This window comes from Dicentrarchus labrax, unplaced genomic scaffold (genome assembly GCF_905237075.1).
Source record: "Dicentrarchus labrax unplaced genomic scaffold, dlabrax2021, whole genome shotgun sequence".
Taxonomy (NCBI): Eukaryota; Metazoa; Chordata; class Actinopteri; family Moronidae; genus Dicentrarchus; species Dicentrarchus labrax.
This window is the reverse complement of record NW_026136715.1, coordinates 27,605,379-27,632,999: the sequence shown is the minus strand read 5'-3', so window position 1 is coordinate 27,632,999 and position 27,621 is coordinate 27,605,379. Positions and strand designations below refer to the sequence as shown.

The 27,621-nt window shown below is 39.3% G+C and overlaps 1 protein-coding gene across 34 annotated transcripts in view; it reads right to left on the bottom strand.

Annotated features, from left to right (window-relative positions):
- Nucleotides 1–27,621, bottom strand: part of LOC127378006 (tumor necrosis factor receptor superfamily member 14-like) — a 229,190-nt gene that overhangs the window by 7,430 nt on the left and 194,139 nt on the right. For 3 of the 34 annotated variants that reach the window (XM_051426419.1, XM_051426420.1, XM_051426421.1), the window contains exons 2-7: nucleotides 8,684–8,806; nucleotides 7,752–7,845; nucleotides 7,232–7,357; nucleotides 6,825–6,980; nucleotides 5,617–5,704; nucleotides 5,501–5,522 (exon numbers count right to left, since the gene is read on the bottom strand). In XM_051426419.1, the coding sequence (XP_051282379.1) occupies nucleotides 5,501–5,522; nucleotides 5,617–5,704; nucleotides 6,825–6,980; nucleotides 7,232–7,357; nucleotides 7,752–7,845; nucleotides 8,684–8,752 (555 nt within the window). In that variant the 5' untranslated portion in view covers nucleotides 8,753–8,806. Of the gene's footprint in view, nucleotides 1–4,492; nucleotides 5,080–5,192; nucleotides 5,219–5,245; nucleotides 5,523–5,616; nucleotides 5,705–6,824; nucleotides 6,981–7,231; nucleotides 7,358–7,751; nucleotides 7,846–8,683; nucleotides 8,811–9,062; nucleotides 9,126–9,325; nucleotides 9,923–15,199; nucleotides 16,298–16,677; nucleotides 16,705–16,899; nucleotides 17,018–21,243; nucleotides 21,270–21,379; nucleotides 21,574–21,674; nucleotides 21,763–22,659; nucleotides 22,816–23,066; nucleotides 23,193–23,579; nucleotides 23,674–23,832; nucleotides 23,946–27,621 lie in introns of those variants that run through there. The other 31 variants (XM_051426427.1, XM_051426415.1, XM_051426447.1 and 28 more) reach the window with 31 other exon arrangements.

Below are 27,621 nucleotides of genomic sequence, written 5' to 3'. Positions count from 1 at the left end.
TGGCCTCCTCTCAGCTGGACGTGCCGGGAACACCTGGACTGCGAGGGGCGTCCCCGATAAATCCGCGGGGTCTTAAGGCTGCCCCACTGTAATGTGGAGTGCATGAGGGTTCTCCCAGAGATCATAAAGTACAGCGGTAGTCGAGAAGAAAAAATCGTCTGTCCATTGTATATTCCTCTCTCCTCTGTGTCTCTCATCCTCTCCTCTCCTCTCCTCGCATCCCTCCCACCAGAGACGGGAGCACCCACCCCCTCTGTAATCTGATTGGCCACCCCGTATGCCCCCCACTGGTCATTGACTCGGGGTAATGTCAATCATAAATCAAATCAAAGCCGAAACCTTGTGTGTCTGCACTGTGTTACTACTAATATACTTACAACTGTAAGGTTTTCATCGCGGGGTCTGCAGCTTTTCGATGATGTTCACGTCGCGTAATTACGTCACGTCATAACGTTCCCATGGCAACAGGGGAAAATGGCTGCTCTTGAGTGAAGTAAACGCATTTTTCAACTTTCTGCTAAGATATATGTGACTTTTCTGCAACGAAAATGAATGGATTATGAAATCATGCAAGCCCCGCATATTTTGCGCGGAAATCAGTAATTTATGCGGTGAAAGTGCGGCGTCTTTGAGAAAAATGCGGCCCCCGCATAAATATGCGGACTTTGGCTGATTATGCATTGAATTATACGATCGCATAATCGTGTTTTTCTGGAGGGACTGGAATGAACTCGTGTAACTTCACCAGTCACAGACTTTTTTACAACGTGATGCTCCTAGGTGCACCGAGGTAAGAACAGAACTCTACAGCTTCTTTAAGACTGTCACAACAATGTTTTGCCAACTTCTGTTCCATTTGGGTCTAATTTGGTTCAGTTTGCATGGGAAACTGTTGTGACATGAATTGACAGTCAACAACAGAGTATCCTATCATTGTTGCCACTGTGATGTTGGTACAGTACAAATAACATGTTGCTGTGTTCACTGTAGAGAGCTAGAAGCACTAACTTGTTGCTAACTCTGTACAGCAAACCTGCTAGTGTTCTGTGTGTTACCACTTGGTAAGAGTACACCCAGCAGATTTAATGTGGCCAAGAAAAGCAAGATGAAAACAAACAGTGTGTAACTGTACAATATAAATTGAAGTGATGGCCCATATTGTAGTGGGCGATCAGTGGCAACTTTCATTTTTGTTACTTTTGGGCGGCCACCCCAGATTAATTGTTGTTACCCCCTGTGTCCCCCACCAGAAAATTCTCTGGACCCGCCCCTGCTTTGGATTCCACAGGTGTGGTGAATCCTGAATCAAGGCTCCACTGTGGAGAAGCAGAGGTGGTAAAGGAGGGAGGGAGACGCCGCATACTGGGACGCTTTCGGGAGCGAACTGCTGTATGGCACCTCTCCGGACTCGGAGGAGATCATGCTACCTTACAACAGGTGGGTAAGTGTTCCCCGAGGTATGTTGTCATGGCAATTTACTCTCCATGTGTAAACTGCTGAGCAGGTTATCTTCGTGGTTAACTGCATGTGGCCCTATAAACCTCCTCTCTCACATATTGTGAGAGGCTCACACAGTGGCGGTTATATCTTGAATGACACCCTGGGCGAGACCCCTTCGAGCGATTACCTATTTTTGTTAGCCATTTCACACAATTCAGAAAAACAAAAATGTGCATGCACTATAGGCCTGTATTTATTATATTGTGATTGAAATGTTCGTTATTTAGAAGAAAGTCGAGGTGTGACTGACTTACAGTGGATCCCCTGTCCCCCCCTTGTCTGTTCCATTAGTGAGACCCAGAGGTGAACTGTCCCCCCTCCCCCTTCCCCTTCTCACACAGCTTCGGTGCAAGGCACCTTCTCGGCAAGCAGGGGCGCTTGCAGCTGTAGGGGGCACCAATTTGCCAATTCCCCCCACAGTGATATAATAGAACAGATAGATAATAGAAAACCTCTTCGTGGCGCAGAGGATTTTTTTTTGGTAAGTGCTTGTTAAGTGCTCGTGCCCTTAAAAGATTGCGGCGACTGGCTGCAAGACACAGGCAAAATGCGCAGGGAAAATGTCTAGCTGTTGCCTGATCCAAGAGCTGATTGGATCTTTGCTTCAACCACAAACACCATGTTTTATATAAAATCCTGAAGTACTGTGTGATTGTGATATTCAACACTAGATTGTAGGCTCTTCCTTATTATGTGCAATGAAAGTTTAATCTGTTAACAAACGCATCTTGTCTGGTTGATGACAAAGTTTATTTGTATCTGAACGTGGTCAGCAAACTACAGAAACTCTACAGAGCTAACTGATGCAAACACTTCTGCGAATATATATATATATATATACACACACACACTGTCAATAGTGTATACCTGTATATTCTTCAAAGTCAAACTGTCATCATTCACACAGCTACACATTCACATCGCACCGCTGTCCCAATGCATTTCTCAACCCCACTTTAGAGAATTGTACAGCAAGAGTTCATCTCATTCCACATTCCTACAGACTGTCACTTACCTCCCACCCACTGAGTGATTAGTCAAGTGCCAGGGAAACTGAAAAATAAATACAAATTCTATCTCACATTTGCAGGTGACATTAGTCAAGTAGTATTTTGGTTGTATTGGAACTAATTAATTACATATTTTACAGTAAAGTAAAAGTGCTTTGGCAGTGTTATATATCTGAATAACACAAAATACAAAGTCATTATTTGATATGTATCTGCACAATGTAAGGACATATAGTAGGTAAGAAAAATTCAAACTCCAACTTCATTCTATAAAAAGCATAAAGCATGAGTTGGTATGTCCCAACTCAGTATTTACATGTCAATATTCATTTACATTTTCAGTGCCACTAATTGCTAAGCTTTCATTAATAATCAAAGTATCACAACTGTAGATGCCAAGTTACAGTTATGATTAAAAGAAAAGCAGTCCTGAGCTTTTATTTTGAAGGGTGAGTTTCATGGCTTCATGGGTGACGCCTTATTTATACTTTCAGTTGGCCTGACTGGTAATCCCCTTGTCTTGCTTTGTTTCTTTGTGGTCTGATTGCGATAGCTCTGTACATGAATCTTCTGTGTTGGCTGTTTCTAATGAAAAGTATGTGGAAGAGCAAATGTTATCTTGAATATACAGACACTGGTGTCGTCAGCAGAATTATGCTGATAACATGTTGGCTGAGGGTACTTGTGTGAGTTATATAATGTACTGTATATAAAGGCTGTTTCAGATGTCAACACTGGAAGAGAATAAAGTTCAGACACTTCACTCTTCCCATACATGTTAGTATGGTTTTCTGTTCTAACCAAATAAAGGAAGTGTCGTGCTGAAAATGGATCAGCATGTGACTTCTTGTAAGTGACATTTCCTTCTGTCAGTTCTGGATACAAATGTTATTTTAACAAAACAACAGTGCTGACAAGCTCAAGCTGTGGCATGATTGTTGTGATCTTCACATGTGGTGGAAAAAATACTTTTTGGTAAAATTATGTGTTTCTGCACTGTCATGGTCAACGGACCTTGGCCTACTCTGCATGTGATGAGGTTTGCACAGTGTGGAATTTCAGTGAAGAATTTTCCACAAATAAAGAAGTATGCAATAGATTTTCCTGATTGTGGCACTAAAGCAACCTCAATATTAGATAATAAAAAAAAATAGATTTAACCTTGCAAAATGTATTCAGAAAAAAGATGAGTAAATTGTGATTTTTGTCCTGATGCAACAATGATTGATCTTGTTACTGTTGACATTTGACACAAAGCTTTTCTTCTGAGCTGTTACGAGAGTAAAGCCTGCAACTTGTTTCGCATCTCAACATTAACTGAAAATGAAAGGTTTAGTTCAAATGTCAAACAATTTTTAGTTCCAACATGAAACCAAAAGAAGGATATGGATATAGGGTATAGGGAGAAAATCAAATCTCAGTGGAGAGGTGCACCTTTATTAGACTTGTGGCCACCCAGAGTTAAACACCTTTAAATACGGAAGAAGATAACACCTTCCTACAATTCCAACAACATTTAAAAAGCTGCATGTTCACAAATACAAACGATCAAAATGATACGGCTGGTGTTAGGACTGGACCCAGGAGCAGACATCCTGACAGTTTGGAAGGTTTAAAGGGGTTTTATTCCACACGCACACACACACACACAGGGGCGATGAGGGGCAGCCACAGCAGCAACGGGCGGGTGAAACGGCGAAAGGGACCAGAGACACAGAGGCACAGGTGACCAGACACAGGAAGCTAAACTGCACAAAGGGACCCTGGGGTACAGGAGAGAAATGGTTAGCTGGGGAACAGGCACAGGGAAAATCTCAAGAAAGCTTGAATTGCTTAACTAAAGGGAGCCATGAGAGTTACCACCACATAGGCTGAACAATCTGGCGATGACTGGGAGGAAGACCGGGGTTCTTGAAGGCTGAGGCATGATGAATGATTGAGAGCAGAAGCAGGAGTAACTGTCACTACGTTACACTACTAACTTCACTTTGATCATTTTAATACAAAAATGTTTATGTATACACATTACAATGTCATTCACACAGGACCACAACTTAAGTAGATTTTGGAACAGTAGCTTCAAAAATACTGCAAAGTTAAAAACATAGAAGCAAGTTATTGCAAAAGATGAAAACAGGACAGTCACTTAGATGTTGATGTGCGTCCTTGTACAAGTGATAAATGTGCACACATACTATCAGAGGTAACAACAAAACTGTTCAAAGGAAAATCGTTCATCAAACCAGGTGCTGCAGCAAAAACACCCCTGCTCCCATTTATTTTGAATGTGGTTAGGCGAAGAAACCATGTGTCCCAACATGTTACAGTTCAGGACACATAGTACCCATCCAGTGGATACTTTGAGGGATGATCAAAGAGTTTTGATGTCTCCAGTCAGGATGCTTTCTATTGCTCCTCTGTAGAAGTTAATGACAACTTGGCACAGGCATTTTCTGAAGTTTCAGAAAGAAATGTAGTCCTTTCTGTTTTCCTCATGAGAGTGATGTGTAACATTACATGTTTCTGTTCTTTCTACATCACATTCCTTTGCATGTTGTTTATCAGGAACCTAAAAAAAAATAATGACATCATTTCATTAATTTTAAGAAAAATCATTACTCCTTACTATTGTACACAGAACAGTATACTCAGTAATAACAGTAAAGAGAGTATAAAACATACCAGGGTGGATATGTCTGCATTCATTCCTGTAATAAAACATAACCAATGAAAATTAAAAACGTAATGATGTGACACACAATATCATTATTTATCAAAAACATCACAGTGTTTTTTATGGTCTAAATGCAAATCATACCTGTGTTAAGACACCCTTTCTTCCTCCTGCAATGGTACAATACAAATACAGCTGCTCCAATTAATAAAAAAATCACTGCTCCTACAATAACAACACCGATCACAATCCCTGTTGGGTTTGAACTTTGTTCTCCACATTGAGCATCAGTTGAAACAGTTCCTGCTTTTATCAGCTGAAGATTCATTGATTCACATCTGGAATGACAGAGGGAGATTTTTTACAGGAACATTAGCAGGATCCAATGAATTCACTGCTGTTGGAAGAATCCAGATGTGAAGCTTCACTTACTGTGTGTGTGGCCGACAGGATGGAAATGTTCCATCTGAATATGTTCCAGCACTGCAGTCAGAGCACTCAGTGTCTGTTAATGCTGTTCCTGTACAGACACAAACCAGTTCAACAGAGACATTATGAAGGGATCAAAGTGTAAGATGACATCAGATGGCAGTTAGGGAGGGACTTGTCGTGGAAGCCAATAGCGCTGTGTGTCTCGTCCCTCAGTCCAACAGCTGTAGCGGACCCATTAGCTGAGTGGGACTGGGAGCTCCGAGTATGTATACAGCATGTGACACCCACAGAGGACAGTTTGACGACAGAGAATACAGTACCCAGGTGTTTTTTGACGGTTTCACCAGATAATATTTTCACCATAAAATAAGATCCAGTTTCACCAAAATCACTGATTAGGCTGTGTTTTTGTACAGTTATCAGTGAGGTTAGTATATATCCATGCTCCACTCCAGCAGAAAGCCATACTGTTGCTAGCTAGCTAACTAATGAATCTAAGCTATGTGTGGCTACTAGTTGAAGAATGATTGACAGGTGAATGTCATGATATTATTGGTTGAAATCGGTTTGTTCATTTTGTGTTACAGAAAGACAAAATGAGCAGATTTTGATATAAAAATACAAAGAAAACGTGTTTTTGTAAATTTGTTGGCCCACATGGTTAAATAGCGGTATAACTATACCGTAAAACTTCTAATATTAGCCCAGACATTTATTTGCTTAAATGACTGAACTCCCTCTGCCTTTATTGGGGACAGGCGTTTAATTCTTTTAGCACAAATCTCAGATGGAAAACCTCTCTAACTGTACTGCTTCTCTTGAGTTTCGTTAAGTAAATTTGACAACTTACAGTAAATTTTAGGTTGTTCATTTTTTTCTATGCCAGCGCCATGACACTTAAACAATGTATGTTTTACGGCAGCCGGCGTACAATCAGTGAGCAACCGACTTCACATGATAATATTCACAACTCGGATTAATTTTAATGAAAGCCTTTGATTCTTTTGATCAGTGGACCAGGTGGGTTTTAAGATGTTTTATACATTCAGATCAATTCTATAAAATCCAGACCAGGCTTTTAGGGGCGACCTGTGTCTATTAGGGACCTCACCCTGCTTTTATTGGAAGTTTCATGGGATATAACTGAAATGCAATCTTAAAAGGTTACAAACATTTGTAATTGCACAAGTCAGCACAAGTAAACCCACCTTTCTGTCTGATGTATTGTCCTGGTTGACAGAGTGTGTGTCTCTGTGCTGATACACAGCCGTCCTCTGTAGAGTGCAAACAGTAGAATCCCTCCAGTGGTTCACAAACTGTATCTGATGTTATTGTACATGACGTCTTTATCTTCAAACCAGAACCTGTCAACACATACACAGGTTACATATGGAGACACAGAACTATTTTTAGTTTCATCAATACAAAAGCAGTAATGTGCAGCAACTCAACAAAATGAGTCTCTGCATCTTCACACCGACAACCAATCTTCAACAGTGTGGTCAGTTCTTCCACAGCATTAACAGTGGGACTTGCAGTAATAAGCCTACTTACTGCCTTTAAATCTTAGTTACAAGTTTCTACTAATAACCAGGAAATATGAACAGAACTCTACCTGCATCACAGATTGTACAGGACAAACATTGTGTCCGTCCTGTAGGCTGATTCATGAAGGTTCCCTCAGTGCAGGACAGACAGGAAGTATTCCTGAACTCTGTGCAATCTGTTTTAACTCGACTTCCTGTTGGAGAGAAAAACTATTCAATTTCAATGTTTCTATTAAAATGAAAATGTATCATCTTGAGAGTAAAGTGCATGTTGTGAGCTTGGCAAAGTGACATACACTGCTGTCTACTACAGTGTCATTCTTCTTTCTACCACCAGATGAAGCTCAAGTTTAAAAAAATACATTTAAAACAATATATAAATGACAGCTTGTTGTTTTACTGTTGGAATAAAACTCCAGTCAGAGTCCTTCACAGATACATTTCACTGGTGAACATAAACAGCACCAACCATGGGAGTCAGACTGACTCCACTGATCTGCACACAGTGTCTGCACCTGGCAGTAGAACTAAAGACTCCATATGGAACTACCAAAGTGAAATATCCTTCAATATTCAACTGGATCTTACCATGAAGACACTTAGGACAGCATTCATTCCCTCTCTGATACTCTGATGGATGACATGGTAGTGCATGTCCTCTGAAGATATTCATCACAAGAATCTGTGAAGAGTAAGAAAGAGATTTTAGTTTAACCTTTTTTTTCCTTTTTTAAAGTATTTCTTGGGCTTTTGGGGCTTGCTCATGGTGGTACTGTTGGGTCTCTGTAATTAATGTTAAAGAGTTCGGTCTAGACCTGCTCTATTTGAAAAGTGTCCTGAGATAACTTCTGTTATGAATTGGCGCTATACAAATAAAATTGAATTGAATTGAATTGAATTTTTATTACCTTTATAATAGAGACAGCGGAAGAGAGACAGGAAAGGGGGGCAGAGAGAGGGAATGACACGCAGCAAAGGGCCACAGCTCGGATTCGAACTCTGGGCCGCTGCAGCAAGGACTCAGCCTTAAGATTTTAGTTCAACCTTTGCAGGTGAGTTATAGCAGGAAGTCACTGTGTGGACTGACACATAAAATACAGAGCTGAAGTCTCAACAACATTCAGCTCAGGGTTGTCAGCAGGTGAGTCTGCATCAGTTACAGTGAAGGTACACCAACATTCCCAGACAGATTTTTCCTCATCCCATCATTTATGAATTTCCTTATTTTGCACTTTGCTTTGAAAACTTTGAAACGTGTGTTCAAAGACACATACACTATTTTCACACCCACCCACCCACATCATCCTACCGCTGGAAAACACCTTCCTAGCTTCTTTCCAACCAGGACTATATGTGAAAACTGCTCCATCTGAACCTTTAGCTCATCTACTCTCTTCTCATAAAGGCAGGACAGCTGCTCATCCCTCAGTAGAGCTGATGAAGACTCTGATGAAGAGCAATCTGATGTATGAATTGCTGCAAAGCAAATAAAAGCTGACTGTAATAACAAATGATTTTACCAGCAATGGTGCAGCTGTCAAAGGTTTTCTTCCAAACATCATTTTATACTGCTGGATCACAGTTTTCATGGACTGAAGACGTCATCTCACTGAGAGAAGAATCCAAAAGGAGGACACCATCTGTAAACTGAAAGAACACATATTCATGTAGAGATCACAGATTAGAGATTACTGCTAAACAAATTAACTTGGCACCATTAATCTAAGATCACACACACATACACACTTCGATTTGTCCTTGAACACAACCACACACATAGAGAGGAAACTCAAACTTCCTGTTCCACATGACCCCTCTCTGACCAACACGGGTTTCATGACCAGCAGAACTTTTTGTTGTATGCATATATGCATACAACTGGGTGAGAGCCCGACAAACCTCTGGCAACAGTGGCAGCAACCTTCCCGATATAGACAAGCCTTATGACTTCCATATATCTGTTTGAGGTAAATAAGACTCTTAAGGACAAGCTCTAGAAAAGGGCCTTCTTTCTTACGTAACCGATAATCTTGATCTAGCTCGGCAATAAGAGTTCTAGCGTTGCCCAAACAACACACACCCACACAACAGGGTTCAACAGTGTTATATATGGAATGTGTTACCTTCTTTAAAGAAAATATAGCAGAAAAACAAGTACTCACTGTTTCGCTACGACACTGGGGCTGGAACAGGAATTAACTTAAATTTCACTTTCGACCTCTTTTGAAATAACTTTTTTTCAAAATAAAAGCACGCCGTTTATTGCAGTCCTCTTTCTCCTGTCGGTCTGGTCTTCTAACAAACGGACTAAAGGGACTATAAAGTCTAATTGAACGATCTTCTGTAATCAGCACCCAACACAGTGAAGTCATCCAATGGTCAATCCCAATCTCCACGGAATGCGAGGGGCTCATCTCATCTTCATCCGTTTATCCGGGATCGGGTCGCGGGGGTAGCTGGTCCAGCAGAGGACCCCAAACTTCCTTTTCTCTGGCCACATCTGCCAACTCTGACTGGGGGATCCCTAAGCGGTCCCAGGCCAGTGTGGAGATATAATCTGTCCACCTGGTCCTCCGTCTGCCCCGTGGCCTCCTCTCAGCTGGACGTGCCGGGAACACCTGGACTGCGAGGGGCGTCCCCGATAAATCCGCGGGGTCAGCGGTAGTCGAGAAGAAAAAAATCGTCTGTCCATTGTATATTCCTCTCTCCTCTGTGTCTCTCATCCTCTTCTCGCATCTCCTCGCATCCCTCCCACCAGAGACGGGAGCACCCACCCCCTCTGTAATCTGATTGGCCACCCCGTATGCCCCCCCACTGGTCATTGACTCGGGGTAATGTCAATCATAAATCAAATCAAAGCCGAAACCTTGTGTGTCTACACTGTGTTACTACTAATATACTTACAACTGTAAGGTTTTCATCGCGGGGTTTGCAGCTTTTCGATGATGTTCACGTCGCGTAATTACGTCACGTCATAACGTTCCCATGGCAACAGGGGAAAATGGCTGCTCTTGAGTGAAGTAAACGCAACATTTTTCAACTTTCTGTTAAGATAGATGTGACTTTTCTGCAACGAAAATGAATGGATTATGAAATCGAAAGTGCAGCGTATTTGAGAAAAATGCGGCCCCCGCATAAACATGCGGACTTTGGCTGATTATGCATTGAATTATACGATCGCATAATCGTGTTTTTCTGGAGGGACTGGAATGAACTCGTGTAACTTCACCAGTCACAGACTATTTTGCAACGTGATGCTCCTAGGTGCACCGAGGTAAGAACAGAACTCTACAGCTTCTTTAAGACTGTCACAACAATGTTTTGCCAACTTCTGTTCCATTTGGGTCTAATTTGGTTCCGTTTGTGTCGGTTTAACTGGAGTTGAATTAACTGGTGATACTGAGGCAGATGTGTGTAGGCGTGGCTTTTTAGGACCCCTTATTGCCGAACCAGGAAATAAAGATTCTGACTACTTCTATAACATTCATTTGTTGGTGACTTTTAAAACTCTGCAATAGAAACACTTTGCTGGAACAATAATGTTGGTGTCTGCTCCTCACTACGGAACTATTATTCACTGTCATGGTGACATTAACAGCTGCTGATCGCTACCGTTGTTTCAGTTCTGAGTCCTTCCCGAGTATAACGTTACATCGAAGAAAGACTTCTTTGGATATCGTATATTGTAATCATACAATGGCTTTACAATACATCTTAGAAACACTAACTATTTTAAATAATTTAAACACACCAAAATGTAATTGTTTATAAAGGCAACCACACGCTCGCACTATTGTAAAACCACATTAACGGAGTAGCTCGAGTTTGGATTAACCTGTGATATTATCCTGAGTGAGACTGGTTCAGATGATGAGCTCAATGCTCGTAGTTTCTCTTGTGAAAAAAAAAAAAAACCTTCACAAAAAACGTCTCTATAATGAATATTTATGTATTCCTCAGGAACCAGCAGGTTCTCAAATCTGTAAGAGTATAAAGTGAGGACTATAGGGAATGGCAATGTATGTGACATAACACTGATAACGTCAATAAAACGTCCAAAATCCTCATGTTACCGGTCTAGTGTCATAGTTGTTTTTAATGTGTCCAATTACATCCAGCCTATAAATGAATCAGTCTGAGTTTACGCTCCAAGCAGTGTGGAGAACTTTGTAGCTGTGGCAGAGTGCACATTCATTCATGCTACACTATTTACCGTCCATCGAGTTTAATATTAAAATCTAGACGTTTCGCTCACTCATCCCAATAGTCTACAAAATTCAGTTTAGTCTACATGTGCTGCACGTCACAACTCTGGATTTGAAAATAAAGTCATAATTATAAAATTGGTAAATACTGCACAATAAGACCTAAATGCATGTAAAACTGATTAAACAGAGTTATCGTTTGAGCAATAGCTTCACACACACATTTTAGAATTACTGGAGTTATTGTCAATAATTTAAACCCACCAAAATCAAATCCTTAGGCTACTTAAGCAACATACCAGCTCTGGTGTAGAAAACAAATGTACCCACATGTGATCATGGTGGACAAACTCAAGTTCAATATACAATGCAAGTCTTACATAGCAGCTAAATCGACCCATTTGTGACTGAAGGAAAGAAATGATTTGTAAGTAAGAGTTTGCTGACATGTACAGAATATCATTGTGATTAGTGAAATAAAAGTCTGTAGACTTTAAAAGGAAATAAGATCAATGAAAACAGCTGTTGTATCACAAGTTAATCTGGTCATATCATGCTTTGCCACAGCTAACTTCAAGATGGGTTTACATATTTACAGTCTTTATGAAAGTATAAACTGTTCTGAAAAGATTTTGACGTCAGTATAATATCAATGTATGAAGACAACAAAAACATTTTGTAAAGGATTTATTGGCATGACATGTACCTTATGTTAATGATTTGATTTTGGTGGGTCTAAATGCAAGTTAGAAATTAAGATAAGATAAGATATAAGATATTCCTTTATTTGTCCCACAATGGGGAAATTCCAATTCCAAATTACAGACATTATTTCTAAAATATGTTGTAAAGGTTTATGGTTACCATATATAATGACACAATTTAATCACATTTGACATGCTTTCAGGTTTTACTTTTGTGCAGCATTTACAAATGTGACTGTGACAAGATTACGCTTGATGATCCCTGTCCAAATTTACTTAAAAACCTAAAAAGAATTGACATGTGAATGAAACTCATACAGACTACCACCCCAACCCCGTACATGCACCTGTGCGTAGTTAACCAAACCTAGACGATTCTGTTCTGATCTTAGTTTGTACAGCTGGGCATCCAACTTCTGCCCCTATTGCAAAATAGGTAACAATATCTAATTTGGTTGAAAGACTTTGCTGACATGTATAGAATATAAATAAAAGATAAAGTCTGTAAACCTTATTATGAAACGTGATCAATGGTAGACAGATTGCATCACAAGTTAATCTGCTCATAATGCTTTGTCACAACTCTACTTCAAGATGGTATTAAACATATACTGACTGTTTCAATGTATAATACCACAATTCTATCACATCTTATAATCTCTGTGCCATTTATTCAAAATCCCATGTGAATCGGATTTGTATATCGTAGACCCTCTACTGATTAAAGTTTTAACATTATCCAATTTCTCTTCCTATTGCAAAATTAGATTTGACAGTTGTCTAATTTGGATGAAAGAGTGTGCTGTTATGTGTATAATATCATTGTGATTGGTGAGATAAAAGTGTAGACGCGACATGATCGATGGTAAAATGTTGTCACCAGTTGATCTGGGCGTACCACGCTTTGCCACAGCTGACTCCACACTGCGTTAAACATATACTGCAGACTGTATGTTTCCTTACACACTGTGTGACAGTATAAACTCTTCTCAAATAGACCTGACATCAGATTAATAAGGATTCGTAAAACGACAGAAAGAACATTTTTTTTAATTATTTATTGACATTTGCAGTGTTTGGAACAGGCATCGACACAGTCACCTACTGTGTCATTCTCTTCAAGCGTCCGGAGATCGCCGTCACAAATAAAATTGATTCAAACTCCAGGTACCTCCGTTAATCTTATTAGACATCAGAACTGGAGTGTTTACAATGTTAAGGATTTCATTCTGGTTGGTTAAAATTATGAAAAGAAGTCAATTCAGTCAGTATTTCTAGTGTACAGATCTGCATCAATGCTCGGGAATATCACCAGTTAATTCAACCACCAGTTAAACCGACACACCGTTTGCATGGGAAACTGTTCTTGTGTGTTTTACTTTAGTTTGCTCTCCATCTGGACAAACGTTAACATCTCTCCACTGTTTCAGTAACGTTAGCAATTACTAATTGCATCCGTTGTTTTGCGTTTTGTGACATGAACAACAACAGAGTATCCTATCATTGTTGCCACTGTGATGTTGGTACAGTACAAATAACATGTTGCTGTGTTCACTGTACAGAGCTAGAAGCACTAACTTGTTGCTAACTCTGTACAGCAAACCTGCTAGTGTTCTGTGTGTTACCACTTGGTAAGAGTACACCCAGCAGATTTAATGTGGCCAAGAAAAGCAAGATGAAAACAAACAGTGTGTAACTGTACAATATCAATTGAAGTGATGGCCCATATTGTAGTGGGCGATCAGTGGCAACTTTCATTTTTGTTACTTTTGGGCGGCCACCCCAGATTAATTGTTGTTACCCCCTGTGTCCCCCACCAGAAAATTCTCTGGACCCGCCCCTGCTTTGGATTCCACAGGTGTGGCGAATCCTGAATCAAGGCTCCACTGTGGAGAAGTGAGGTGATAAAAGAGGGAGGGAGACGCCGCATACTGGGACGCTTTCGGGAGCGAACTGCTGTATGGCACCTCTCCGGACTCGGAGGAGATCATGCTCTACTATGACGAGGTAACTGGTTTATCCAGGTAACTTCCAGGTTACCCTACAACAGGTGGATAAGTGTTCCCCGAGGTATGTTGTCATGGCAATTTACTCTCCATGTGTAAACTGCTGAGCAGGTTATCTTCGTGGTTAACTGCATGTGGCCCTATAAACCTCCTCTCTCACATATTGTGAGAGGCTCACACAGTGGCGGTTATATCTTGAATGACACCCTGGGCGAGACCCCTTCGAGCGATTACCTATTTTTGTTAGCCATTTCACACAATTCAGAAAAACAAAAATGTGCATGAACTATAGGCCTGTATTTATTATATTGTGATTGAAATGTTCGTTATTTAGAAGAAAGTCGAGGTGTGACTGACTTACAGTGGATCCCCTATCCCCCCCCCTTGTCCGTTCCATTAGTGAGACCCAGAGGTGAACTGTCCCCCTCCCCCCCTTCCCCTTCTCACACAGCTTCGGTGCAAGGCACCTTCTCGGCAAGCAGGGGCGCTTGCAGCTGTAGGGGGCACCAATTTGCCAATTCCCCCCACAGTGATATAATAGAACAGATAGATAATAGAAAACCTCTTCGTGGCGCAGAGGATTTTTTTTTGGTAAGTGCTTGTTAAGTGCTCGTGCCCTTAAAAGATTGCGGCGACTGGCTGCAAGACACAGGCAAAATGCGCAGGGAAAATGTCTAGCTGTTGCCTGATCCAAGAGCTGATTGGATCTTTGCTTCAACCACAAACACCATGTTTTATATAAAATCCTAAAGTACTGTGTGATTGTGATATTCAACACTAGATTGTAGGCTCTTCCTTATTATGTGCAATGAAAGTTTAATCTGTTAACAAACGCATCTTGTCTGGTTGATGACAAAGTTTATTTGTATCTGAACGTGGTCAGCAAACTACAGAAACTCTACAGATCTAACTGATGCAAACACTTCTGCGAATATATATATATATACACACACACACTGTCAATAGTGTATACCTGTATATTCTTCAAAGGCAAACTGTCATCATTCACACAGCTACACATTCACATCGCACCGCTGTCCCAATGCATTTCTCAACCCCGCTTTAGAGAATTGTACAGCAAGAGTTCATCTTATTCCACATTCCTACAGACTGTCACTTACCTCCCACCCACTGAGTGATTAGTCAAGTGCCAGGGAAACTGAAAAATAAATACAATTCTATCTCACATTTGCAGGTGACACTAGTCAAGTAGTATTTTGGTTGTATTGGAACTAATTAATTACATATTTTACAGTAAAGTAAAAGTGCTTTGGCAGTGTTATATATCTGAATAACACAAAATACAAAGTCATTATTTGATATGTATCTGCACAATGTAAGAACATATAGTAGGTAAGAAAAATTAAAACTCCAACTTCATTCTATAAAAAGCATAAAGCATGAGTTGGTATGTCCCAACTCAGAGTATTTACATGTCAATATTCATTTACATTTTAAGTGCCACTAATTGCTAAGCTTTCATTAATAATCAAAGTATCACAACTGTAGATGCCAAGTTACAGTTATGATTAAAAGAAAAGCAGTCGTGAGCTTTTATTTTGAAGGGTGAGTTTCATGGCTTCATGGGTGACGCCTTATTTATACTTTCAGTTGGCCTGACTGGTAATCCCCTAGTCCTGCTTTGTTTCTTTTTGGTCCGATTGCGATAGCTCTGTACATGAATCTTGTCTGTTGGCTGTTTCTAATGAAAAGTATGTGGAAGAGCAAATGTTATCTTGAATATACAGACACTGGTGTCGTCAGCAGAATTATGCTGATAACATGTTGGCTGAGTGTACTTGTGTGAGTTATATAATGTACTGTATATAAAGGCTGTTTCAGATGTCAACACTGGAAGAGAATAAAGTTCAGACACTTCACTCTTCCCATACATGTTAGTACTGTTTTCTGTTCTAACCAAATAAAGGAAGTGTCGTGCTGAAAATGGATCAGCATGTGACTTCTTGTAAGTGACATTTCCTTCTGTCAGTTCTGGATATAAATGTTATTTTAACAAAACAACAGTGCTGACAAGCTCAAGCTGTGGCATGATTGTTGTGATCTTCACATGTGGTGGAAAAAATACTTTTTGGTAAAATTATGTGTTTCTGCACTGTCATGGTCAACGGACCTTGGCCTACTCTGCATGTGATGAGGTTTGCACAGTGTGGAATTTCAGTGAAGAATTTTCCACAAATAAAGAAGTATGCAATAGATTTTCCTTGTGGCACTAAAGCAACCTCAATATTAGATTTTTAAAAAAAAATAGATTTAACCTTGCAAAATGTATTCAGAAAAAGATGAGTAAATTGTGATTTTTGTCTTGATGCAAAAATGATTGATCTTGTTACTGTTGACATTTGACACAAAGCTTTTCTTCTGAACTGTTACGAGAGTAAAGCCTGCAACTTGTTTTGCATCTCAACATTAGCTGAAAATGAAAGGTTTAGTTCAAATGTCAAACAATTTTTAGTTCCAACATGAAACCAAAAGAAGGATATGGATATAGGATATAGGGAGAAAATCAAATCTCAGTTCTTGTATATAGAGAGAAAAAAATTATGTTAATGTTAAATGTAAAACGTTAAAATGTACCTACCTATAGTGGTCTTCATCAGAGGGTGCTCTGGTGATGAAATTGACACTGAGATTAGTCAACTCCTGAAAATATGTGTGTGCTAGCTTATTGCCTTTGGGTATTCAACAATTAACCTTTTTTTGGTTTAGCACCAACAAAGTACTGGGGAGACGGTAACAGCTGAAATTGTGAAATGTGCCTTTAAGAGACTGTTGCCTAGAGATGAAGCAGACGACCACCCACCTCGGGAGCCATGAGAGTTACCACCGCATAGGCTGAACAATCTGGTGATGACTGGGAGGAAGACCGGGGTTCTTGAAGGCTGAGGCATGATGAATGACTGAGAGCAGGTGAGACAGCAGACAGCAGGTGAGGAGAATGGAGGCCGCACCCTCATCAGACACACAGGGAAGGAGGAGGAGCGAAGGGAGGAGGAGGGGAGTAGAGCCATGACACAAAATGACTACTTCAACTGTGGGTGTAACCTTATCTTTCGTTTAACATCACATTGCGATACTCATAAAAAACTGACTTCAGTGAAAACCTGAACCGTGTAACAGGGCTGTACACATGTTTATTTAGTATTGTGTGATATTTAGTTAAATGCGTTATTCAGTATGAGACATTTAAGAGTGGGTCTTTGTATGTGTTCAAGCACGACAAACTCATGTTCTTGTTTGCCCTTTGTTTTATATATTTTGTTATTGTTCTGCCCCCTTTGTTGTTTATTTCATTTTGCATTACATTTATTTCTCACATAAATGAAGCTAAACACTGGTAAAAACTGTAGTGAGTGTGCCACTCAAACATCAAAGCCATATCAGTTCAAGACTTAACATTGTACACACAAAGGCAGAAATATGCCTATCTAACTGAGAGAGTGAGGGAGAGAGAGAGAGAGAGAGAGAGATCTCTCTCACACTCCTGTCTGTTTTTCACAGGATGGTGTGGACTGCATGGCTTGGACTGTGTAAGACATTGTTTGTCATGGAGCACAAAGTGACCCCTGTAGTTGTGCACTGATTGGATTGTTGATAAGCAGTTGAGTTTTATGGCTGCACATTCTGCAGTGGAACAAGTTATAATGGAACATGTTTAATATATATTCTCTGTATTGTGCTGACTGAAGATGTTTTATGTCTCTTTTCCAACAGCTGTCCAGAAACCCAAGTGAAGGACGAGCAGTGACTAATATAGGTATGCGTGGTGATTGCGAGACTGCGTCAGCCTAGTTGGTCGTGTGTACATACAATTCTTCATTTTGCAAAAAGGTTTATTCTCTTATAACAAAAGAACAGCATGTGCATGACTACATGGTCAAAAACTGCGCTCATCCACCTTCACTGATGAGCTCACCTATATCATTCCCTGCAATATCACAAAAAATAAACAAATAATACATGCATAAAAATGACAGCAACAGTATGTATACCAGTAACCAGTTTATGATTTATGTTTATGAGTTATTATGGCCCCTTGTTGACAAGCTATAATCAACAATGGATGCCTTATGTTTTCAAGTTTAATATGATACCAGAATCTTCACTCTAGCTTTAAAACTGAGCCCTCTACAGCTTCTAAAAGACTAATGTTGGTTACAGACATCCTAGTGCAGTTTAACAGCCTTGAATATGTACAGTATAACAGCAAAATGGGGAGATAAGAAAAAGGCTTACCCTTGTAAACCATCTCTCTGTGACAGACTGCTGTGAGGGGAAAATATAAATGGTAAATGGACTGTATTTATATAGCGCCTTTATAGTCTTTTGACCACTCTGTACACTACATGCCACACTCTCCCCATTCACACACATTCACTCAATGATGGAAAATCCTATCAAATAGAAACTAACGCATTCATACACATTAACACACTGATGCACAGCATCAGGAGCAATTCGGGGTTCAGTATCTTGCTCAAGGATACTTCGACACGGCGGCAGGAAGTGCCGGGAAATGAACCCACAACCTTCCGATAAGGGGACGACCCGTCCTCAATGTAATGTGCGTTAGTTATAACAATTAACTAACAATTATTCAAAATATTATTGAAATCACAATATGCAAATTTCAGAAGCTGCAATTAGTTTGATAAAGGTCAAATATGTTGTATATAATTATAATAAGATGTCTCAAGATTTAAGAAAACATGTTTGGTACAGACCCCAACTAATGTCACATCATCATAATTTTAATAGATTTCTTTCAATGAAAATTAAATTTGTGATGCAAATATTGTCATCTCCTGCACTAATAGTAAATTATATTGCAATAGTAATATCTATCAAAGTAATCACAATACAACACCATATAGTGCAGCCCTAGTTAGTTTCAGATGTCTCCTTTCATTTAGGATCTCTTAGACCATTGTGCACTCCTACACTGTGATATGAGATGAAGAAGAGGAAACTGAAATCTTTCTTCTTTAGGAATTTCCCATTTCATTATTTATGGACTTTGGGTTCTTCTTTTTATGGGGAAGCAGTTCATTAGCAATTTCCGCCTTTGTGCATACAATGTTAAGTCTTGAACTTGAGTTTATTTTTTATGCATTTGTCTTCTTGTAGTCCATTATGAGCACATAACTTCCATAATCCCAACAGCATGTATATATGGCATACTCCTTCATTCTGCAGGCACAACAGGGGAAATATCACAAACAAATGCAGTTGTGTTCCACACAGTGAGTAACAGCCCCAGTTCACAAGCCTCCAATGTTCTTCAGTCCATTGTGTAACCAAAAGTTTTTCCCCTGCAAACAGCAAATCTGTTGTTTACAGATAGGAAGGAATTAGGGCTGCATAGTTAATTGAAATATTATCGAAATCACTATGTACCATATGCACATTGCAGAAGCTGCAGTTGGTTTGGTAAAGGTAAAATGTTTGTCAAATCAGCATTATGTTAAAGTACTGTATAGTTCAGAAAAGATACCCTACAAATCTTGTTGTAAGAAAACATGTCTGTTTGATGGTGATTTTTGTGTTGTGAGGCAGCCAACTCAGAGTTACACTGCAACATTAAAGGATCATTGTACCGAGGGAGGCCTAGATGAACAATTGTTCGTCTATGTATTTGATGGTGTATAAGGCAAGGCACTCTTAAAGTCTGGGAGAGAACAACCATGCTGAGGTCTTCTCTCCATGCTGCATGAAGTAAAGAGACTTGATTCATCACACTGGGTCTGTAACTAGCAACTATCACTATTTAGAAGAATTTCTTAAACAATAGTTGAGGGACATTCATTCAAAGATAGTGAATTAAGAGTATGCTTTGTGGCAAAGGCACCATACTCTTCAGAATTGACTTGATAACTATAAACTCCAGAGAAATGTGAATATTATGTTTGTCAATTTATATTATTCACTGTTTACATTCAAAAGTTGGTTTAAAGTTTTTATCTTGTTCACAAAAGAGTAGCATTGTTCCACACGAGAGCCCTTCACAATAAAATGTTAGGCCTATGATTCATCCCTTGTACAGATCATAATCTTCTACTGCACATTACAAATATTCTTTATACTTAATACTGTGATCTTCTGCACATTCCTGCACAAAGGTCCTTCATTTAAATGAACAGCCATATTGTACATACTGTCTATTATTGTCTTTATAATATTGTATCATAACTGTTAATTTTCTGTGCTTTCTATTCATGCTTCTTGATGTACACTCCTTGATTTCCTTGTCCTGTGTTTATTGTTATGCACCAAAGAAATTCAAAGATTATGTGAAAACCTTCTAGGCAACAAAACTCTGAATCTTATCATTCTTAACTTTCAGAATCTGGGACTGATGAACAATGCAAATGTTTCAATGATATTCCTAAAGGCTGCAATAATACAAAGCCCAAAATGAGGAGTAACTGTAACTATGTTACACTACTAACTTCACTTTGATCATTTTAATACAAAAATGTTTATGTATACACATTACAATGTCATTCACACAGGACCACAACTTCATAAGTAGATTTTGGAACAGTAGCTTCAAAAATACTGCAAAGTTAAAAACATAGAAGCAAGTTATTGCAAAAGATGAAAACAGGACAGTCACTTAGATGTTGATGTGCGTCCTTGTACAAGTGATAAATGTGCACACATACTATCAGAGGTAACAACAAAACTGTTCAAAGGAAAATCGTTCATCAAACCAGGTGCTGCAGCAAAAACACCCCTGCTCCCATTTATTTTGAACGTGGTTAGGCGAAGAACCCATGTGTCCCAACATGTTACAGTTCAGGACACATAGTACCCATCCAGTGGATACTTTGAGGGATGATCAAAGAGTTTTGATGTCTCCAGTCAGGATGCTTTCTATTGCTCCTCTGTAGAAGTTAATGACAACTTGGCACAGGCATTTTCTGAAGTTTCAGAAAGAAATGTAGTCCTTTCTGTGATTTCCTCATGAGAGTGATGGGTAACATGTTTCTGTTCTCTCTACATCACATTCCTTTGCATGTTGTTTATCAGAAAAAAAAAAAATAATAATAATGACATCATTTCATTAATTATAAGAAAAATCATTACTCCTTACTATTGTACACAGTATACTCAGTAATAACAGTAAAGAGAGTATAAAACATACCTGGGTGGATATGTCTGCATTCATTCCTGTAATAAAACATAACCAATGAAAATTAAAAACGTAATGATGTGACACACAATATCATTATTTATCAAAAACATCACAGTGTTTTTTATGGTCTAAATCCAAATCATACCTGTGTTAAGACACCCTTTCTTCCTCCTGCAATGGTACAATACAAATAAAGCTGCTCCAATTAATAAAAAAATCACTGCTCCTACAATAACAACACCGATCACAATCCCTGTTGGGTTTGAACTTTGTTCTCCACATTGAGCATCAGTTGAAACAGTTCCTGCTTTTATCAGCTGAAGATTCATTGATTCACATCTGGAATGACAGAGGGAGATTTTTTACAGAAACATTAGTAGGATCCAATGAATTCACTGCTGTTGGAAGAATCCAGGTGTCTGATGTGAAGCTTCACTTACTGTGTGTGTGACTGACAGGATGGAAATGTTCCATCTGAATATGTTCCAGCACTGCAGTCAGAGCACTCAGTGTCTGTTAATGCTGTTCCTGTACAGACACAAACCAGTTCAACAGAGACATTATGAAGGGATCAAAGTGTTATGACATCAGATGGCAGTTAGGGAGGGACTTGTCGTGGAAGCCAATAGCGCTGTGTGTCTCGTCCCTCAGTCCAGCAGCTGTAGCGGACCCATTAGCTGAGTGGGACTGGGAGCTCCGAGTATGTATACAGCATGTGACACCGTGAAGGTGACAGGTGAATGTCATGATATTGGTTGAAATCGGTTTGTTCATTTTGTGTTACAGAAAGACAAAATGAGCAGATTTTGATATAAAAATACAAAGAAAACGGGTTTTTGTAAATTTGTTGGCCCACATGGTTAAATAGCGGTATAACTATACCGTAAAACTTCTAATATTAGCCCAGGCATTTATTTGCTTAAATGACTGAACTCCCTCTGCCTTTATTGGGGACAGGCCTCTATTTGGGACAGGCGTTTAATTCTTTTAGCACAAATCTCAGATGGAAAACCTCTCTAACTGTACTGCTTCTCTTGAGTTTCGTTAAGTAAATTTGACAACTTACAGTAAATTTTAGGTTGTTCATTTTTTCTCTATGCCAGCGCCATGACACTTAAACAATGTATGTTTTACGGCAGCCGGCGTACAATCAGTGAGCAACCGACTTCACATGATAATATTCACAACTCGGATTAATTTTAATGAAAGCCTTTGATTCTTTTGATTAGTGGACCAGGTGGGTTTTAAGATGTTTTATACATTCAGATCAATTCTATAAAATCCAGACCAGGCTTTTAAGGGCGACCTGTGTCTATTAGGGACCTCACCCTGCTTTTATTGGAAGTTTCATGGGATATAACTGAAATGCAATCTTAAAAGGTTACAAACATTTATAATTGCACAAGTCAGCACAAGTAAACCCACCTTTCTGTCTGATGTATTGTCCTGGTTGACAGAGTGTGTGTCTCTGTGCTGACATACAGCCGTCCTCTGCAGAGTCCAAACAGTAGAATCCCTCCAGTGGTTCACAAACTGTATCTGATGTTATTGTACATGACGTCTTTATCTTCAAACCAGAACCTGTCAACACATACGAAGGTTACATATGGAGACACAGAACTATTTTTAGTTTCATCAATACAAAAGCAGTAATGTGCAGCAACTCAACAAAATGAGTCTCTGCATCTTCACACCGACAACCAATCTTCAACAGTGTGGTCAGTTCTTCCACAGCATTAACAGTGGGACTTGCAGTAATAAGCCTACTTACTGCCTTTAAATCTTAGTCACAAGTTTCTACTAATAACCAGGAAATATGAACAGAACTCTACCTGCATCACAGATTGTACAGGAGTAAGATTGTGTCCGTCCTGTAGGATGATTCATGAAGGTTCCCTCAGTGCAGGACAGACAGGAAGTACTCCTGAACTCTGTGCAATCTGTTTTAACTCGACTTCCTGTTGGAGAGAAAAACTATTCAATTTCAATGTTTCTATTAAAATGAAAATGTATCATCTTGAGAGTAAAGTGCATGTTGTGAGCTTGGCAAAGTGACATACACTGCTGTCTACTACAGTGTCATTCTTCTTTCTACCACCAGATGAAGCTCAAGTTGAAAAAATATAAATTTAAAAGAATATATAAATGACAGCTTGTTGTTTTACTGTTGGAATAAAACTCCAGTCAGAGTCCTTCACAGATACATTTCACTGGTGAACATAAACAGCACCAACCATGGGAGTCAGACTGACTCCACTGATCTGCACACAGTGTCTGCACCTGGCAGTAGAACTAAAGACTCCATATGGAACTACCAAAGTGAAATATCCTTCAATATTCAATACCATGAAGACACTTAGGACAGCATTCATTCCCTCTCTGATACTCTGATGGATGACATGGTAGTGCATGTCCTCTGAAGATATTCATCACAACAATCTGTGAAGAGTAAGAAAGAGATTTTCGTTTAACCTTTGCAGGTGAGTTATAGCAGGAAGTCACATGATAATGAGATCACATTTGTGTCACTGGAGCCATAAGAGTAAATAACTAAGCAACTAAGCAAATAAAAGCTGACTGTAATAACAAATGATTTACCAGCAATGGTGCAGCTGTCAAAGGTTTTCTTCCAAACATCATTTTCTACTGCTGGATCACAGTTTTCATGGACTGATGACGTCTTCAGTCCATGAAAACTCACTGAGAGTAAAATCCAAAAGGAGGACACCATCTGGAAACTGAAAGAACACATATTCATGTAGAGATCACAGATTAGAGATTACTGCTAAACAAACTTAATTTGGAACCATTAATCTAAGTTCAGTCAGGACCACTTTCGTCAAAATATCTTATATTCCAAGCAGAATTTACATTTGGCGGTATGGCTCTGTTCTGGGACCTCCTTGTCCTTCCACGTGCCTACGTGGAAAACCTTAAGGCAGGGAGAGCACACCTCCCTGCCCTTCCATGTGCATACATGGAAAAGTTTAAGACAAGGAGAGCGGCAGCAGAGACCCCCCAGGGTACAGAACAGAGCAAGCATCAATGGCAATCAGAAAATGACATTGATTAATTAGAAACAACATAAAAAGGAGGAGCTGGGGTGGAGGTGGGTGCAAAAGGCTTGTAGAGGAGCAGCAGAGATAGACAGGCAGGCTAAAGCAGCTTAAATAAGGCGCCATGCATGATGTTTGCCAATTGGATGCTTGAGGAAATCAGATGAGCTGTCAGCTGACTGTGTATGGTATTCAATGGGAAGCTTAGAGGAATCAGCTGATGTATGTTTATGACTAGCTGTGCTCGTATGATATAGCTGTAACTGAAAGCTAAGCCTGACTTCGTGCCCTGCCTGAACTAACGCTATGCTCAATATCACACACACATACACACTTCGATTTGGACTTAAACACAACCACACAGATTTGGAAGGGTTATCGTTCATCATTTGAGAAAGCCACCAGAATATGGTAAATGGTAAGTGGACCTGTACTTGTATAGCGCCTTTCTAGTCTTCAGACCACACAAAGTGATTTCACACACATTCACTCAGTGATGGCAAAGTCCATCGAACAGAACTCATTCACACACATTCACAATTCGGGGTTCAGTATCTTGCTCAAGTTGAAGTTTGAAGTTCATTCACAACTTTGTGGGATTTTGAATAAATGGGACTAAGATTATAAGATGTGATAGAATTGTGGTATTATATATAGAAACTGTCAGTATATGTTTAATATCATGTTGAAGTAGAGTTGTGGCAAAGCATTATATGAATGATCAGATTAACTTGTGATGCAACATCTGTCTACCATTGATCACGTTTCATATTAAAGTTGACGGACTTTTATCTTTTATTTATACTCTATACATGTCAGCAAAGTCTTTCAAACAAATTAGATATTGTAACTAATTTGGCCAATATGGGCAGAAGTTGGATGCCCAGCTGAACACAATTTATTCAAATCCACAGAGTTGTGACATTCCAGCAAACATGTTGACTGAATTTTGTAGACTGTTGGGATGAGTGAGCGAAACGTCTAGATTTTAATATTAAACTCGATCATCAGTAAATACAGATAGTGTAGCATGAATGAATGTGCACTCTACCACAGCTGACAAAGTTCTCCACACTGCTTCGTGGGCGTAAACTCAGACTGATTCATTTATAGGCTGGATGTAATTACACACATTAAAAACAACTATGACACAAGACCGATAACATGAGGATTTGGGATGTTTTATTGACATTTGCAGTGTTTTTTCACATACATTGCCATTCCCTATAGTCCTCGCTTTATACTCTCTTACAGATTTGAGGAGATACAGCTAGCTCAAATAGTGGCATCGGCAGCTCGCAGTGGCATTTCCAGTGGCAGGTTGAGATGCCAATGATGTTGAGGACAGGGGGGCAGAGAGGGGGGGATGACATGCAGCAAGGGACTGCAGGTTGGACTCGAACCCGGGCTACTGCAGCAAGGACTCAGCCTTGGTACATGGGACGCCAGCTCTACCCACAAAATCGCTGGCATCTCAACCTGCCACCTGAAATGCCACTGCGAGCTGCTGATGCCACTATTTGAGCTAGCCCCTGCTGAATTTGAGAGCCCCGTGAATCTGGAAAATGCAGGAGAACATACTGGTTCCAGAGGAATACATAAATATTCATTATGGAAACATCTTTTTTTTAATCACATCAGAAACTACGAGCTTTGAGCTCATCATTGCAACCAGTCTCACTCGGGATAATATCACCTGTTAATCCAAACTCGAGCCTACTCCGTTAATGTTGTTTTACACTAGTGCGAGCCTGTGGTTGCCTTTATAAACGATTTAATTTTGCTGTGTTGAAATGATTTAAAATAGTTAGTGTTTCTAAGATGTATTGTAAAGATATTGTATGATTACAATATATGATATCCAAAGGAGTCTTTATTCAGGAAGTGGGTCATGCTGAGAATCAGCATTGTGACTGATCACGAGTTCCTTCTTTCAGTTTCAAATAGAAAATGTTACATCAACAAAACCCCAGTCACCGCTGTTGTGGGATTGTTGTTCTTCCACATGTGCTATAAAAATGACTTCAAGGTATAAAATGTAAATGTTTCTGCGTTGGCATGGTTAACTGAGCCTGGCCTTTACTCTGCCAGGCCTGTGAGGAGGTTCACACAGTCTGGTCGGAACCATGATAAAATCTCAGAGTGCCTCAGTTTGTTGTTTTGGTGGGTGGATTCTGGATTCTGTTGTTTAGAGTTAGTTCAGAAGAGCCATACACTGTTTTTGTGACCTTGTTTGTTTGGATATAAGACTGTTGGAAAGACCTGTATTTTTGAAAAAATATATTCTAAATAAGACAACAGAGACTGTCCTGAGTCTTTATTTATTCCTCCAAAGAGAGACTGACCTGAAAGTCATGAGAGAGTACATGTACAACAAAGGGTGAGAGAGGCTGGATGAGGATGGGATCTAGAAGGGATATTAGGGATAAATGGAGAGAAGGCACGGCAAGCATAAATATAGCTTATTGATTTCTTAATAAACAGGATTGATTGGTAGAATATAGTTTTTTGTTTTGTTTTTATTTGTTTATAGAGTAATATAAACGTAACTAGATCCAGTTCATCAACAGTTCTATTCTGGGAATATACAACTTTTTCAGGTAGAGGTTTTGGATGGGATATAAACAAGTTAAACAGTATAAACTAGACACTATTCAACACAGTCCAGCAGTTATCATCAATAACATTTCCCCATGGTTATTTCCACAACCAAAAGTTAATCTACAAATATTAGAAAAGGGAAGCCAGGAACTTTGATATTGGGAGATTGACTCAAGAATAATTGTCCAGACATTATTATAACTACTTAAATATATTTACAGATGGGTCAAACAAAAAATGATAATGTAGGTGTGGGAATATACATTCCAGAATTCAATAAGAGCATTGCTAAAAGAATTACTAAAAGGTTATCAGTATACACAGCAGAAATTATAGCAATAATCATCAGTCTTCAGTGGGTAGAGGAGTTAAAACCAATCAAAGTAGTAATATGTTTAGATTCAGCAGCCGTACTTTAAATTATACAGTCAGGACAAACATTTAGAAATAATTTAATAATGGAAATATATGTGATTTTATTGAACCTACAACAGCTATGTACTGATGTTAATACCAACGCATGTTGGAATAGAGGGAAACCAGGTGGCTGATAAACTTGCTAAAAGTTCATTAAACAAAAACGATAGTGGTATTTTAGAAATATGTTTTGGAAGGTCAGAGGTCAAATCAATCATTCAGCAGGAATAGTGGAAACTTGGCAAAATATATGGAATAATGACATCAAGGGTAAGGACTATTATACAATTCAAACATCAGTTACAGTAAGGAG